This window comes from Sander lucioperca, chromosome 11, assembly GCF_008315115.2.
Source record: "Sander lucioperca isolate FBNREF2018 chromosome 11, SLUC_FBN_1.2, whole genome shotgun sequence".
Taxonomy (NCBI): domain Eukaryota; kingdom Metazoa; phylum Chordata; class Actinopteri; order Perciformes; family Percidae; genus Sander; species Sander lucioperca.
The window spans coordinates 19,767,494-19,785,269 of NC_050183.1; the positions used below are offsets into that span (position 1 = coordinate 19,767,494).

General features: G+C 38.6%; 2 protein-coding genes across 3 annotated transcripts in view; both read right to left on the minus strand.

The window, feature by feature from the left end:
• Positions 1-96: 96 nt before the first annotated feature.
• Positions 97-12,702, minus strand: mccc1 (methylcrotonoyl-CoA carboxylase 1 (alpha)). Its single transcript, XM_031282383.2, has 19 exons — positions 12,394-12,702; positions 11,856-11,899; positions 10,632-10,771; positions 10,297-10,392; positions 9,936-10,057; positions 9,547-9,694; positions 9,298-9,419; positions 9,077-9,188; positions 8,038-8,119; positions 7,812-7,939; positions 7,494-7,677; positions 6,559-6,668; positions 5,639-5,855; positions 5,435-5,521; positions 3,964-4,013; positions 3,607-3,744; positions 2,912-3,019; positions 1,782-1,853; positions 97-1,660 (listed from the first exon to the last, which is right to left on the minus strand). Exons 1-19 carry the CDS (start codon positions 12,447-12,449, stop codon positions 1,523-1,525), a joined length of 2,154 nt encoding a protein of 717 aa, XP_031138243.1. The 5' UTR covers positions 12,450-12,702; the 3' UTR covers positions 97-1,522.
• A 72-nt stretch (positions 12,703-12,774) lies between these two features.
• Positions 12,775-17,776, minus strand: part of LOC116038087 (lysosome-associated membrane glycoprotein 3) — a 5,354-nt gene continuing 352 nt past the window's right edge. The window contains exons 2-7 of one of the 2 annotated variants that reach the window (XM_031282284.2): positions 16,587-16,697; positions 15,974-16,044; positions 15,399-15,521; positions 15,034-15,106; positions 14,736-14,906; positions 12,775-13,687 (exon numbers count right to left, since the gene is read on the minus strand). In XM_031282284.2, coding sequence (XP_031138144.1) covers positions 13,545-13,687; positions 14,736-14,906; positions 15,034-15,106; positions 15,399-15,521; positions 15,974-16,044; positions 16,587-16,697 — 692 coding nt within the window. In that variant the 3' untranslated portion in view covers positions 12,775-13,544. Of the gene's footprint in view, positions 13,688-14,735; positions 14,907-15,033; positions 15,107-15,398; positions 15,526-15,973; positions 16,045-16,586; positions 16,698-17,776 lie in introns of both variants that reach the window. The other variant, XM_031282283.2, reaches the window with a different exon arrangement.

A 17,776-nucleotide genomic window follows, 5' to 3' on the forward strand; every position in this document is an offset into this window, starting at 1 on the left:
GCATGTCACAGTATTGCATGGGAAATTAAAAGTGTTACACAAATCAACCCACCTTCACACACTTCAAGTACATCAAGAATGACATGGCGCTTTGCGTACTTTTGAAACATTTTATTACAGTATCTGACCAGTCCAATATAGCAAATTTCTTTTTTTTAATCATCTGTCACACATCTAAAAAATTAACACAAGTGTATGTTTTAATCTACAAGGCCTCATAACACACCAGTTAGTAAAAAGAGAGTGATTAGCAGTAACAGGTCAAGTTCACTTGGACTGACAGCAGATTTACACAAAACAACCATCTGTTTGTTTAAAACCCTCTGTGACCGACATGACATCATTTATGGGTTATTTTTAAATCAGAGTCAAATCCGGTGACAAAAGTTGAGAATCATTTGATAATTCTGGAGTGATTTTCTGCTTTCTAAACCTAAAGGCCTTTCTCCTCAGTGTTACAATCTCCTTTACATCAAACAACAGAGGCTTACAGCAGACCTCTGTTTTTTTATAAGAGCAGAGCAATGTTGTGGATGTGGAAAAACAGGACATTAACAAACCCAAATACAAAATATTTCCTGCACCAAAAAATAGGTTTACATCCAGTAAATTGTTCCTCCTAAAATCACTGTGCAGTGAAAGCCATGTAGCTTTCAAGTGTCAATTCATAATGATTAAGAAAAACAGTATTGCTTTAAGCTTAGTGACGATGCATTTTTGAATACTGGCAGGATATTTACAGGTGGTAGGACAGTTTTCTAAACTTGAGATACATAGTTCTTACCCAACAGTGATAATCACTTCACTTTTCTCAATCACCAGGAACTATTCCTATAACCCAATATGCTATAATTCTGCAAGTATTTTGTCTGATTTCACATCTTCTTATCTTCTGCCTCAGATTTGCTTACACGTAACTATTTCGTTTTTCCCGGTGTAACGATTAAGTACTAGGACACTCAGCTGTCAACGTCATCAGTACAGGAAGTGCATTAAACTGTGCAAAACAAGAGGATACCCAGCCCAACTCTTTCACTAACACTACACCACTGACAGAAACACATAGGGAGGAGAATTGCAAGCACAAGTTGCCAGAGCTTTACTGACTCAAACATATAAAACACACAAGAAAGAAAAGAAGGAACAGACAAAAATTGTACAATCAACAGAAAGGTAATATTCGGATGTGTAAAAGGCAACTGTACATTAGGGATTGTTGTGGTGTTTACCCGCTGGCTGTCACACAAGTCAAACCCAGGAAGATTTCAGGTCACTAATTGTTTCTGACCTTCGTTATGCATGCTGGGTCCCCAGGGTGAAAGTATTTTTCTAATTTATTCCATACTGAACCAGACTCGCTCCCAACAGATGATTCAGGTCCTGATTCACATCTTCAGAAATACTAATTAAGCGCTGGACACCAACTCCGTTCAGATTGACTCACTTTCCCTCAAGCTGTCACAGTAACTAGTTCCGGCTCTCTCCTACCTGTCGGTGTGTGTATTCATGGGTTTCCGTCTGTTTACTGGCTGCTCCCCTCCCCCTCCCCCTCCTCCGCCTCCTCTTCCATCTCCACCAGAGGAGCGTGGCGATTGGCCTGAGAGCCCTCGCTGAAGAAAACTCTCTTGATCACACCTGACTTTGGCGCCCGGATCGTATGCTGCAGTCAAAAACAAACAACTTTATTACAAAGGCAGCAGAGAGTGTGTGTGTGTGTGTGTGTTTACCTGTGTACAGGTGAGAACATGTGTGTGAGGCAGAGCCAGAATGGAGTCCCTCACCTCCATCTTCATGGCGATCATGACCATCAGCGGGTCTCCCACAGCCACTTTGTCTCCAGCCTTTACCATCACCTGAACACAATACAACAGATTGGATTTGTCTGCACAGAGGACACTCAGTCTTCATTCATCACAACAATAAAGATCAGACTGATGATGTCACTCAAGGATTATGTCTTTATTACTTATTGTCTAGATTGCAGGAATTTATCTTTAAACTCTTTCCAGTGGTTCAAAATATGGCCGTCGGTCTGTCAGAATCTCGCTATGTCAGAATGGCTCAAACAGTGTACATTTTGGTAACATTTTACTTGAAGGTATCTACATAAGAGTGACATGACACTGTCATGACACATTAACCCTAACCCTAACCGAATGACACTTAATGACAGAAGCGTTACGTCATTAATGTTTATGACACATTCATGACACTCTCATGTAGATACCTTCAAGTAAAGTGTAACCTTTATTTTCACCTTACGTTTTGATGTAATAATGTTAAGTTACAGTGATATATTAATATTAATAATAATAATAATAATAATAATAATAATAATTATTATTATAATAATAATAACTAAAAAGGCTTGTACAAAAACATTTAGATTTACAATTCATTATTAAATATGATGACTTAAAAAGGTGCTGTAGGTAGGATTGGGAAGATCCAGGACTTAGCCAAAAAAATTGAACATCGACAACTTCTCAGTCCCTCCCTCCTTTCTGCTAAAGCTTAAACGGTCTCCTAAGCACCTACCCCCACAAGGGAGAATGAATGCGTGTGCCTTAGCAGTGATTGACACGCAGTTAGACAACCCCCCCGGCCCTGATTGGTGCATCTGAACAGGGAGCGGTGGATTTTTGCAAATTGCACTACAGGCTGTAGGTGGTGCCAAAGGAGCTGGATTTTTTTTTTTTAAATGACCTGCTTCATGTAGTTCTATTTAAAACATAGGGTCAGTTTCAGCAAATATGACAGAAAGTTAGTTTTATAAGTCTTACCTACTGCACCTTTAAGTCCTCTAAACCTTGAAAAAGACATTTGGGATAACTAGTTTGGTCTGAAGAAAAATTCCTTTGCATGACAAAAATTAAATTAAAAATCCATATGTTAATACAACCAAACGCACCTTCTCTATGGTACCAGTCATGGGGGCCACAGCTCCACCCTGAGCCCCAGAGCCGCTCACACCAGCCAGATACTTGGGCACTGGAACAGACACTTGGGAGCTTCCCTCCTGCAGAAAAGATGTAAAAATGTCAAGAGACAGAAGTGACATTTAACTGCCAGCTGAGGTAAGAGGATTTTAAAAATCTTTAATTTCCCTGATGTCAGACGTGGCGGGTTTGTCCCCAGTCACCAGTTTTCAAAGATGACAGATGCTTAAGACGTGAAATAGAGACAGTTTCTCTGTAGTGACAAGTGAAGTCTAGCTTCTGTCAAATTGATTGGGGAAAGCACGGATATACAGCTTTTGCTAAATGTATTATTTGGGGAAATGAAACTGCAGTAAATCAACCAGACGAGCTAACTAATAAACAAATACTGTACATCTTGTACAGATTTAAAATTGTCAAGGCTCACAAAGACAAATGCAGACTTATATTTGTATCGGTAAATGTGTTTGAGAGAGTTACTGCACTAATTTACTACATAAGGAATGAAGAACTTTGCATTTGAGTTTAGAACACATTTTCATACTTCCCATCCAGATAAATACATAAATGTTTTACCATGACTTTTATACCATAAGTAGAGAAATAATGCATGCAACAGTCACTCAAGCTTGTGTTTCTATTTTCAACAGTAGTGGTAGGAACATACCGTGGAGAACAGGTGCACGGTGTTGTCCAGGATCACCAGTTTGGGACGAGACTTCATGCCATTGACAGAACAGTGAAGGAATGACGCTCCATCTTCCATCTCCACCTCCCCAGTCACATGGTACACCTCCTCACCAATCTGAAAGGAGAAATACATTCATGATGAATGTGAAGGAGGCAGATCAACCACTACAGATTCACCTAATACGCTTAGCGATAGTGTTACTTTAAAATTGGATTTTTAAAATTGCAACTCACAGCCTGCATCCGTGGATGGAGTTTGCTCAGTATTCAATTGAACAACAAAAAATGAAAACAGTGATTAATGATGTGAGATACAGGACATACTCCAGCTTACCTGCATTGTGTAGCTGCCATCTTTGTTATACACGACGACAATATCAACTTCTAAAGACAACAAACACACAAGGAAGAAAGCAAATAAGATGAGACACTGAAGTAACTTAATACAAAAGCTTCAGTTGAACTCGTCCTCGCTGATTTATTTTTGGCCTTGCAGTGACATTTATAATAGAAACATTGAATAATGAATATGAGTTCATTAAAAAACTGTCACAGAACAGATCAGCTCTAAACTTAATTATTTAAACGGCCATTAGACAGTTATGAGTCAACCCTAACTGTACTGACCTGCTTATTAAAACTGACACACTATAAAATTTCTAAAACTAATAATTAGGGCTGCACAATTAATCACAATTGTATTGAAATCGCAATATGGACTAGTGCAAATATCCAAATCACAGGGGGGCGCAATATTTGTTAATGGCAAAATATGTGTCAAACCATTCTGAATGAAGTATTGTAGTGCTGCAGAGACGTCCCGGCCTACAAATTCTATCCTACAGACTAAAGAAAAAAATCTTTGTTTGGTACAGATCCTCGCAAAAATCACACTATAATCATTTTAATTTCTTTCAATGTTAATCATTTTCAATGAAAATGAGAATAATGATACAAAAACGATCATTCCTTCCAATATCGTGAATCATATTGCAATCGCAATATCAGTCAAAAATAATCGCAATTACATATTTTCCTCATATTGTGCAGCCCTACTAATAATCTTCAACTAACACACAATGTAAAGTCATCCCTGTCAGCATCCAAAACTTCTAATTTTAAGTGTGATTGTGGTTTTAATGGCTAATTTAACATCAGGCCAAGGGACAACAGTAGCTAACACTGGGCACATTTACAGTGATGTTGATTAATGTGCATTGTCCCGGAAAATAAATAAATTAAATTAAATAAATAAATGAATACACAACGTTTTTGTTTTACAGGCCTATTGATGTTGTTTCTACAAACGTAGATATGTGATGAAGACATATACTACATACTAAAATAATCCATGTAATACATGAACAAAGGTATGTGGTATTATCTCTATTTATTGTATGTTGTTTGCCCCATACCTAACTTAGTTTTTCATTGCACTGGAATGCACTGCTCCTGGTGCACATTACAATAACAGTAAACTTGGAAGTAAATTAAGAACTTTTTGAAGCAGAACAGGATCAGTTCAAATGACTTTGGTGTCTAACTGAAAAACTAACTTAAAAAATCTGAACTGTGATCTTGAGTCTCTTGTCAAAGACTGACATCACAAGTTTGTAATGCATTTGGTAGACAAGAAGTGAAACACTAAGAATTATTAAGAACACATGTTTCTCTGCAGTCCCACCACTCTGATTAAAATTCTGGTTCTAGATTTGTCATTTCTCCCTTGTTTACCTACCCTCTACCTTCCCTCACTTCCTATACACTAGGGGGCAGTAAAAGCTCACCATTTGTCTGTTACTCACTTTTGTCTCCCAGCTGTAACGTCATGTTTCTATTAAACTGAATGTTGCTTCTCCAGCCGCTGCTGGAGCCAAATGGGGAGAAGGGGTCTGAAAAATCACACACAATACACAACAAACACACACACACATACAGTATGTTACTCAGTATATTTAAAATCTAAATCTAAATCATTTGTCCTGACAAGGAACATGTTATCCCCTCACCAGTGGAGGTCTGTGTGAACTCCTGTGTGTGTTTCCTCTCCTGCAGCACCAGGCCCAGGGCCGCCTGGCAGATTGTTTCCCCAGAGGGAGTCCTCGGAGTGGGGAAGAGGTCAGCGTAGTGCTGAGGGATGAAGCTGGTGGTCACGTTTCCAGCCTCAAACTCCGGGTGACCCGAAAGACTCAGCAAAAAGTCAATGTTAGTGTTCAGTCCCACGATCTGAGGACAGAAAGGACGCAAAGAAAGATAAGACACAGAGCCATGAATTATGTATAGGCATCTGTGCATGTGTATGTGTTGTATAATTTAAAGTGATCATATTATGCTCATTTTCAGGTTCATAATTGTATTTAGAGGTTGTACCAGAATAAGTTTACATGGTTTAATTTTCAAAAAACACCATATTTTTGTCGTACTGCACATTGCTGCAGCTCCTCTTTTCACCCTGTGTGTTGAGCGCTCTGTTTTAGCTACAGAGTGAGACATCTCACTTCTGTTCCATCTTTTTTGGGAGTCGCACATGCGCAGTAGCTAGGTAAGGACTACTAGCCAGTCAGAAGCAGAGTATGAGGGCGTGCCATGCTAGCAGCTAGGCGAGCATTATAACGTGTGTTACAAAGTGACGCACGTTTGTCACGGAAGTAAAGGCTGGACTACAATAGAGCTGTTTGGAGCAGTTTGTGAACAGTGTTTTCTGTTGGAGATGGTAAGTCCCTTTGAGGTGGACTTTGGGCTTTTTCACTTTGTAAACCTATAACGTGCACAAAAAAGATATATAACACAATGAAGGACAGGGAAAAAGCCAAAAAAAGCATAATATGAGCACTTTAAATCAAATGCTGGATGTTTTAGGTTTAGTAAATACTGCATTTATCTTACAAGTTCAGTTATATGACATGCATAATTTGACTGTGTGTCTTACATTGTACTGTCGTAAGCAGTAACGCAGCTTCTTTAAGGCAGCAGATCGGTCTTCTCCCCACACCACAAGCTTGGCGATCATTGGGTCATAATGTGCCGACACCTCGTCCCCTGAAAACAAACACACACAGGCAGACACTATGGCAGTTGGAAAGCTCTCTGTATTTTTACATTATGGTAATTAATTTTATTTGTCCAATCCTTATTATTATAATACAAATAATACTATAATAATACATTTTGTTTGCCCTTCCGGTCTCTCATAACTACTTACACATACACACATAAGTCCACATATCCTCATTTTATCTATATTCTTGTAATTTACTTTATGCCTTTGTTGTTTATGTAGCCAACCTTGTTTTTTTTAATTCAGTGCTTACTTGTGTTCAATTTGTAGATTTTAGGACTCTTGTAATTGTAATTGCTCATTATATATTTTTTCATCTTCTCTTCCTTAGGTGAGATTCCTTCTATAAGCCCCTAGGGGTTTTCTTAATCTCACCTGCACAATCTTTTTCTTTTCTTGTGTTACTGTTGTCTTGATTTTATTGTGCAAAATAAACAAATTCAAATTTTAAAAAATGTATACCGGTGTTGTCACATTAGATTGGATAATCATTAATCCATATCATTAATAATCATTCATTTTAAAAATAAAAAACAAAAAAAACAGAGATATTAACAAATGGACGGAAACCAGTCAGCACTACACCACCAATCATTTTTGTGGTCTCGCACTGCATTTCCCAGAGATCTCTTGGTTCTTGGTCTTTGTTCTCCATTTAATCAGCCATAACAGCTATTTTGATACATTAAGCAATGTCAGAAGGCAGAAAAGTAGACACTTACTGTAATTCTGTTGTGTTACATAAAGAATAATAATCTATTCATGTACATACTGTACAACCAGAGAGTTAGATCAAAACTCCCTACCTTCCCTGACTCCAGTCTCTATGCGTGTGTGTTGGTCTGCTGAAGGGGTGGAGAGATGCAGCAGAGGCCCCGCCCCTGGAAGGAAGTCATTGTTTGGGTCCTCGGCGTAGATACGAGCCTCAAAAGAGTGTCCCCTTAAAATGATGTCATCCTGGAGGAGAGGCAGGCGCTCCCCTGCTGCCACCTGAAGGAGAATTACACAGAGTTATCACTGAGACTGAAATCAAAACTTTTTATTGACAAAAGGTCATTTTTTTCAACTGGATGTCAGCATTTCTTCTCTCCCTTGATTATTTCTCTCTCTCTCTCCTCTCTCACCCTGAGCTGCCACTCCACCAGGTCCGTTCCAGTGATCATCTCAGAGACAGGATGCTCCACCTGCAGCCTGGTGTTCATCTCCATGAAGTAAAAGTTGTGCTGGGCGTCCATTATAAACTCCACCGTACCTACGCAGGAGGACAAACAATATCATGTCCATACACTGTGTGTTCTGAGACACTGTGGTGAGGTGTGTGCAGGTGAGTGTTTGTTGTGTTCATCTTACCTGCTCCTACATAGTTGACAGCCTTGGCTGCTTTAACTGCTGCCTCTCCAAGTTTCCTCCGAACCTCAGGACTAATACCAGGCTGATAAAATACAAATAGAAACAGAGTGAAAATACAATAAAACATTCCAACAGCTGACCCAAACACATTGAAAGCAACACCAAAGCACTTTTCTTCTTCGGTCCCCCTACAGGTTGGAGGTGGAATTGTCCATTACCGCTGTCATATGTCTCATTCGAATTACAGATCCACTACCCAATCTGGCAAACTTGCATAGTGCAGTTATAGCCGATAGAGGGCCGCAAAGCGAATGCAGAAGTTCCGTTCACCCTGTTACGAGTTGATGAACCACTGAAACAATTTCGGAAACATTATTTTAAGGTACAAAAGAATCTTTGGTGTTGCTTTAAGCGATCATACCCCTAATATCCAGTTTCACACTATAGATCCACGTGAGATGTTTACACTGTAATGGTAATTGGTTTGACACAAGTGCAGCTGTAAATTCTTCCAAAACAGGTGGACTGCAGATTGTGTGGAAAACTTTTCTTTTCGTCACTGTCATAGTTAAGGAAAGACACTGATATGTCTCCTCTTCCAAGAAAAAGAGAATAGTAGCGGAAACTAAAAGCTAGACTAAGAGCTTTTATTGAATGTATTTTTATGGGTTTGGGACAAACAGATTTCCAGTTCCTTGTTTGGGGGAATAGTTTGATAATCAGAGTTGCTAATGTTTTAAAGAAGTTATTTTACTAAACATTTTCAATGACCTACAAACTAACTTTTCGCTTTGACAATAAGAGAAACAGTTCCTCTATGCCAACAACAAGACTGGTGGATTATTTCAGAATAGTGGCACAACATATCCTGAACTTAAACCTCCAGTTAGATGTGGCAAATCCAAATTTATCTTTGCAAAAGATTTAAATGTCAGCATTTAAATTTACTCAAACTTAGATGTTGTAGATTTAGTCTAATTTGTGCAAATGTATAGCAACTTTTACAGTTCCTTCCTCAGTCAGTATTAATTTAACTCACCCCTGGTGCTTCCTCTATGATCTTCTGATGTCTTCTTTGGACGCTGCAGTCTCTCTCAAACAGATAGACAGCGTTACCATGCATGTCCCCGAACACCTGGACCTCCACATGTCTACAGGAGACGGACAGACAGAGAAATAAAATTAATCTTTAAATAAACATAACATGGTGACAGAGCTGGATGGTTAGCAGTATCTGAGAGAATGAATTATTATTATTACCTGGGATCCTCTACAAACTTCTCAACTAGCATGACATCATCATTGAAGGATTTTCTTGCTTCTCGTCTCGCTGACTCCAACTGCTCCAAGAAGTCTGAGTCTGACCGTGCAATACGCATCCCCTAAACACACACACACACACACACACACACACACACACACACACACACACTATACTTAACATCATTTAACCTATGTTTCCTGAAGTTACTATGTCAAAGTTATTTAGGCTTTTTCACGGCCTCTTACCTTCCCTCCTCCTCCACGGACTGCCTTAATCATCACAGGGTATCCGATCTGGGCAGCCTCTGCTTGCAGCCTCTCATTTGATTGGTCCTCTCCATGGTAACCACCAATGATTGGCACCCCGGCAGCTGACATGATGTGTTTGGATGTGCTGAAAAAAGAAGACAAAGCAATAAAAGTGAAAAAAATGTTTACATATCTTGTTATTATTGATTTGTTATGTTTCTAGTCAGCTTTTCCTTGCTGCGTCCCATAAACCAATTCCTCCACAGGGATCAATAATGTTTCTACTTAGTCCTTTTAGGTACCAAAAAACATAAATTATTATATTCAATGTTAATTAGAGACAACTAGAGAGAGGTTATAAATGTATATTGTTCTGTGTGTTTTACCTTTTGATGCCCATGTCTCGGATGGCAGAGGAAGGCGGCCCAATGAAGATGATGCCTTCCTGTTTACACGCCTCTGCAAACTCTGTGTTTTCTGACAGAAAACCATAACCAGGGTGGACCGCCTAAACACACAAACATGTTTTCTAAAACACCACATTTAACAACAATGTCAAATCACCTTGTTGGTTTAATGTAAAAGAAGAATAGTTTAACATGAAGGACAGTTAAAAGGGGTTGACAAGACATAAACATCATAATGTTCAATTCCTTTTTTGAAGTAGCTCCTTTAGGCAGGACTAAAGGAAAGTGACAGCATCACTTCTGTTCCCAAACTGTTTGCAACAAGTAGAGGATTACTCACATGTGATCCAGATGTCTTGGCCACTTCCAAAACTTTCTCCATGGAGAGGTAACTCTGCTGGGAGGGTGGAGGACCGATACGGTAGGCTTCATCTGCCTACAAAGAACAAAACAAATCAAAAACAGACTGAATATACTGGAACTAATACAAGTTTGTAAACTATTAATGGCCAATGTAAGAAAAAACTACATTAGCAACACGTTGCCTTCATTGAGTTTGTTAAAGCAACTGCAGAAATTGTAGAAGAACACAAAGAGCAAAGTCTGAGAAGCAAATTACTACAAATACTAAAAAAAAACAGCTCTTTGCAAGACCAGAGCTATCCAGCATCTCACCATGGCCACATGCATGGAGTGTCTGTCTGCATCACTGTATACAGCCACAGAGCGGACGCCCATCTTCTTGGCTGTGCGCATCACACGACACGCAATCTCTCCTCGATTGGCAATCAGCACCTTCTCTATCCTTCCCACCCCTGGAGAAGATAGCAGAGACTTTAGAGTTTATCCCAAAACAATGAAACGTTCTTAAAATGAACTGCACAATAGTCGTCACTTCACTGTTTGAATCAAAAGCGCAACATGTTTTAAAGGGTGTGCAACCATCATTGTCCAAGATCTCTTGGAATAAAGTTGTACTTGTATGCAACATACAGTAGTGATCAAAACAACCACAGTACAGGTTTGGGATCCACAGTGCAGGTTGAATAATATTTATAAAAGACAAAAAAATACATTAGTCAGATAATTAATCAACAACAATTTTTTTTAAATCTATTACTTGTTCAAGTAATCTATCATTACAAATACCAATTATTCTCTGCTTCCAGGTTTTTAAATGTGAGGATACTTTTTTCTGTTTTATATCATTGAAAAGTGAATATCATTGGGTTTTGGTTGGATAAAACAAGCAATATGGATTTGTCATGTTGGGCTCCAGGAATCTTGCGCTGGACATTTTTCTCTATTTTCCAAAATGTATAGACTTAACCAGTGGTTCTCAAAGTGGGGTCCGGGGACCCCCAGGGGTCCTTGAGTGGGTTCCAGGGGGTCCCCAGCAAAAAGGGGAATACATTTTTATTTTTATTTTGGTCGTAGGTTTCATACACTCTACGTAATAAAACATCTAAAAGCAAAAATCATATCAAACGGTGGACCCTGCATTGGACAAAATGTTACCAGATGAGGGTCTGTGGTCTAATTTGTGTCTGTTTAGGGGTCCTTGACGTGAAACGAATTTGGGAACCACTGGGCAAAAAGAAATTATTGGATTAATCAAAAGGTAATAAATTAATAAAGTGAGACTTAGATAATAGTTGCAGCACTAAAGTTAAAACACTGGTATGTATGTTTTAATGAGCCTGGCTCCCAGGAGGAGAGAGTTAAAGTTTGAATCCCAAACAGATAACGAACGTCTCTTGCACTGCAACTGGAACACAAATGTCATCCAACTTAACTATAAAAGACACTCTTTTTGATAAGAGGTTCAAATAAATACAGAATAACTTGTGTTATGATTGCTTATACTATTGTATTGCAAGGACAATTTCCTTCACTCACCTCCTGAAACGAGCCTCACGCCTCTTTCGGTCCATGACAGTTTTCTGAGGAGAGGAGCACTCATGGTAAAGTAACTATAAATCGCAACAGAGCCTAAATAACTCAGGCAAATGTGATACTCAGTAAAGGATGGTCGCACAAGTATAAACATGTAAACATATGCATGTTATATCAGCAACATTAGCCATGCTAGCTGACAGTTTGCTACCTTTATTTAACCTTGCTCAGGTCTTATCCGATTCATTAGTTAGCATAATGGGAACCAATGTATACGCTGATGTTGAGGGGAGAAATAACTTCATATTATCCTGTCCAGCAATCATGAGCAGCAGCAGATAATTAACAATGTGTCGTGTGTGGCAATGATAGCTGCACAAGGGCATCTGTCAAGTTAGCTCAGATCAGATGTGAAGAAGCGTCGCAAACTTTAGTTGTAAGCTAACGTTAAAAGAAGCTTGTTGGTGGGAGATAACGTTGAAGGGGGCAGCCTGTTTTCAGACAAAATCCTAACAGCCGTGTAACGCTTTAATGTACTCACTGCGTAAATATCCTCAGACCCTGCAGAGTTGGGAAACTCAAAATAACTGCAGCCATAGCTACCAGCTGCTGAGGCTAGCTGCTAGCTAGCTAACTAGCTAGCTCACTGATGACCAGCTGAGGAAAGGCGAAGTGGTAATTTATTCAACAGCTCTCATACACCGTTTTGTTCTATTTTAACTGAAGCAACCACTCAACTTTAACCAAAGATAAATATTTTGGACATTAAAAGTTTACGCTCGACCTAATAAACACTGTCATACGCTTGCAAATATCGGTATTATTATTTTTGATCTTTCCAAGGACTCGTAGTCTCGAGTAGCCAATGAGAAAGCGGGATATGGAGGTGGGATGACGCTGCAGTTACCACAATGCACCAGCAGACGGAAGCAAGCGTTTATTTATTTTTTTTACAGTATATATGTGTCAAACAGGTGGTAAATTACAGGTAACAAAGAAAATCACACAATAGTACAATATAAGTCATTACATTTATAAACAATACTTATTCACTGTACAGCAATACAGAAATTATGAAACAGAAATTAGTTGAAAAAAGTAAGCATTCAACAAGTATAATGTATTACCTTTTCTGTTCAAAACTAAACATTTTAATCAAAGAATGTCCAAAACTGACTGAAATGTTGATTAGGTTGCAAAACTTGAACTAATTACCTGGGATGTTTATTCTGCAGTATATCTGCCATTTAGGTTCAAGAGTTATATTATGATAAATCAATAGTCTGGTTCATTATATTGCTTACGTAATTAACGGCTCTATTACTAATTTTCCGCCAACTTCATAAGAGTAGACCTATTCAATAAGCAGCAGTGAACAAAAGTTATCACTGAAAGCAGAATGAAAGTGAAATGAAATGCAAAATATAATTCAAATATAAGAGAATGGAAAATAATATATTTAAAAACAAACAAAGAAAGAATAGTCAAATAAATAAATGTAACAACATTGTTTGCATTTATAGTTATAATATTAGACATATCAGACCTCTTCTCTATTATTAGAAGAATTCCAGGAGCAAAACATATATTTTCAAGTTAAGGAGAGCAATTTTAAGAACTTTTTGTAACAGTAAGCAAGTTTAAAAAATTCTATCAGACGGAGTATATCTTCACTCAGTTTTTACAACGAGCTCAGAGCCTGTCGTATCCTTGACTGTGGCGGCGGTCTCTGATGAACAGGAAGGTCAGCACAGCGATCAGAACGAGACCCACTACTGTGGCCCCGACTATGATGGGGATAGCTCGCTTGCTAAAGTCGGCCCAACACTCCACCTCTAAAACATATAGAAGGAGAGCAACATGCAGGAAGAAGAAGGAGGAGAATGATTTAAGAAAAATAAGGACCTTAATTTAAGCGCACGCACACACACACACACACACACACACACACACACACACACACACACACACACACACACACACACACATCACTTCGATCTAATGCTTTTGTGTGTTTCATTAACCACTTGAACCACTCAGGTATCCTGCAGTGCAGAGATAGGTCCACTGCTTTTAGAACAAGGTCTTCCATCATTTATAGATTGTGCACAGCAGCAGTAAACCATTAACTTTAGTTTCAGGACACTTTTCTTTTTCGGGACACTGTTACGGCAGATTTTCACTAGGCTAAAACTAATTATCACAGTCTGATTCTCTAAAATATCATCCTCAAAAATATATCCAGGCAGGCCTATCGCCTCGATCAATCAATCAAAAGGGTCACCAACCATAATTACATTTATTGTATATGGCACAACTCCCTGCTTCTGGCCTAGATGTCTGAGAGAAATAAAGACAATAAAAGCTGATAGAAAGCATGGATTGCAACAATTGTTTCATAGCTTCTTGTTTTAGAAAGTGAGTTTTATCACAGCTAAATGATTGCCCTGTTGGACTGTGATGAAGCCCAGTGGATAACAGAGTAGTAATCCCAAAACTATAGCAAAAAACTATTAGGGAGTTTTTGTAGATGTTTTAAGTGTTTTAAAAGCAAAAACACAACGTGATCCAACTGTAGAAAACAAGTCCAAGTCCAAACCTTGTAATATTCATTTATTTGATAGTATTTTTACTTGGGATAAACACCTGAGAGGAAGCAGAGACAAGTGCATTATGTTGTATTATGTTGTTGTAAAGCGTTGATTTACTTTTAACTCTGCATTGTGAATTTGGTCTAGAGTTTAAGGAGCTTCTAAATAAGATTATTAGTATTAGTTCTAGATCTATTAGAGCAGTATAAAACCATGTATGCTCTTTTAAATTTGTGGAGCGGACTTCATTTACCCCATGCATTGTCAAATCATTAATCAAATGCTTAGTCACCTTTTCCATACTGTCCTTCGGGCAGAGTGAAGGCCTGCACCTGCAGAGGAACCAGCTTGATCCTCAGCTCCGATGACATCAAAAGCAGATTCTCAGATTTGCACTTGAAGCTCTGTCCAGTAGGTGCTGCGAACAGCTTGTCAACGACCACCAAACCTGAGTAAGTCTTATCTGGGAGGGAGAGGATGTATAATAGGGACAGTTACATTCTCAGTGTTTGCAGGTTTTTGTTGTTCCAAATCCGAAATACCAGCTGTATATCTGTCTTCTCTCTTTTTCTCTGTCTCTGTGGTCTTACTGGCACATCCTTGGCAGACAGGCAGAGGAGACACATGAACAGTCAGTTTGTTGACGTAGAAAATATTCTCTTCCTGGAGACAAAAACACAAAGATTGAAGCCAAATGTATGAATTCTGAACAGATAGGCTACACACGTTTTCCCAAGTAAAGAAACAGTTTTCATCCTTTGTAGTGAACGGTTTGATCTAGCTGTGAAGCTGGAAGACACTGATGCTCCGTGCAAACAGATCTTGATGGAAATACTCAAGAAATACTCAAGTTCAGTACTTGAGTAAAAGTACTTAGTTACATTCCATCACTGCCTGTATGTCTCTGGACTGTGGGAGAAAATGCATAGAGAGGATAATATGAAGTTTGTTGTACCTTTTTGAAGGTGAACTGCAGACTGGCGGCATTGTCTGGCAGCGTGAGAGAGAGAACAGCAGCTTCTTTGTCACAGTAACCACTGGCTCTGACTCTGGAGGGGTCCAGGTTGAAATACCAAGTCTTCGGAACGCACACAGGAGAGAAATATTACTTTATATTATGCGATGGTGTCACAAGTCAGTGTCTCCTCTCACTGTATATTTTAACTGTTGTCAAAATGTGACAGTATTAACACTTACCAAGGCAAATTCCACATAAGTGTACTTATTGTTCTAATCTATCTAACAAAACCTTTTCTGAGTCTGAGTTATGATTATGATTCCTACAACTCATATTGGATACATATGAGAGTACCTCAGCCAGAGTACACACATATTTTAATTTCTTAAAATGGGGATTATATTTTACAATTTGAACAGTTAAACCAACTTGTAACACCTCACAAAGACATGCCATTGCTGACACAAAAACACACTTTCTGCAATATTAGAAAATTACACATATGCACGGTGAAGCAAACACACAGCACGTTATTCACAAATTAACTTGACACATACATACACAATTCTAACCTTCTTTTCAGTGACAATGTACTCTGCTCCCATGGTGGCTTTGATACAGGAATTCCCAACAAGGTAGGTCCCTGTGCACAAAACATGCACACACACGCACGCACACACACAAAGCAGCCAAATAGTGTCAATTTTCTATTGTATCTCCCAGTTTTATGCTACCGAGATGTTTCATATATCAAATTGTGTGTATTTCTTTTTTAAACCTTTAGTGTTGATTAAAGAAGTTTTTTTTCCCCGATGTGTCTCTTTAATCTGATGTGATTGAATACATTCAGGGTTTTTCTATATACTGATCAGCTATAGTTAAATTATCACAGTGATGATGACTTTGAGTTATAACTTCATGTTAGTGCAAGAAAACTTAGACTAATTCCAAATCTCACAGGTTTCACCATTATGTGCTTATCACACCTGCTTCAGCTTCCAACAGCAGCGTATAAAGCACATTAATGAGTTTTCAGATGCAACACCTTAAAAAAGCTACACACAAAATCAAGCCAATCACCATGCAAGCTTATAGCAGGCATTTTTCTTAAAAAAAATTGGCTACAGAAACTGGTGCTTTTGTTAAATATTTTTGAAATAAATCTGGTGTTGTGTTGTAGTGTACCTATTGGAGGAACGGACTCAGAGGGATGCATCACCGGCCGGTAGATCTGCACCTCAGAGGAGAACTCAGAGGCAGGCGGGACGGAGTGGTCATTTCTCTGGAGGTGGACCTCTGGTGGAGGAAGAGACATGTCACTCTCAACGTCTGTTAATTGCCTGAATGTTTTATTGTTTTGTAAATAAAAATGTGGCTTTTAAAAATCAATTAGGTCCATTGCACACAGCAGATGCTGACCCAATAACTGCATTGTAAACTAATTTAATCATCACCATTGGAGCACAATATAGAGTGTATCTTGACATAGGGACAGAACCACAAGATTAAGTAATAATGCAGGATTAGCCTTAGTTTATATTGTTCCTCAGTGTTGCAAATTCCTATAGAAATGTTCAATTAATCAAATTATGTGCAAATAGTTGACAACCAGTGAACCTGGTGCTTTTGGGTCATCTGTAAGATAGGGGTACTTGTCCACTTTGGTAATCCAGTCAAAGCTTCAACAGATGTTGCAAAAACGAATGTTGCAAAAAAAAAGTCAGGACATAGGAAAGAAAAATCAAATCTAACATTTTTGTTGTCAGCTTTGTCCACTTTGCAACAAGCCACTGGGTTTTTGAAATACGTAATTATGTAGTAAAAGGCCAAGAAATTGAAGAATTGAATTAGTGGATACAGTGGTTTCAATGCTATACTACAATGAAAAATGGCTCTGATCATTGTCACCCCATCTGTTTGCTTAAACCACATTTTGAGAAAAAAAGAAAAGAGTGTGAGACTACTGAAGACCACTAAAGCAATGTTCACTGTGTGGGACAGGAAACCAGAACAGCCTCATTTCTGATACAGATCACACAGCTCTCCGTATATGTTCAAGGAAATACCGCTCTTTGAAGAGAAAAGGTGAAGCAGCAGTATGAAGACCACCATATAATTCTAAACCATTAAAGATAAATTAATACATTTTCAGAAATATCCCAAACGCAGGTTCGTTCCCATCATTACTGACCGCCATGCATGTGTACACATAATTATAGAATGGGGTACTTGATTAAAGATTAGATGGTGATCATGTAAGTTTATTTGTATTTTGAGTGAAGCTGTTTTATTTTTGGGACAAAGATGTTGGGGGGTAAAGGGGGGAGACCTTCACTATTCATCATCAAACGTCTCATATAAACACTGAATTGAGT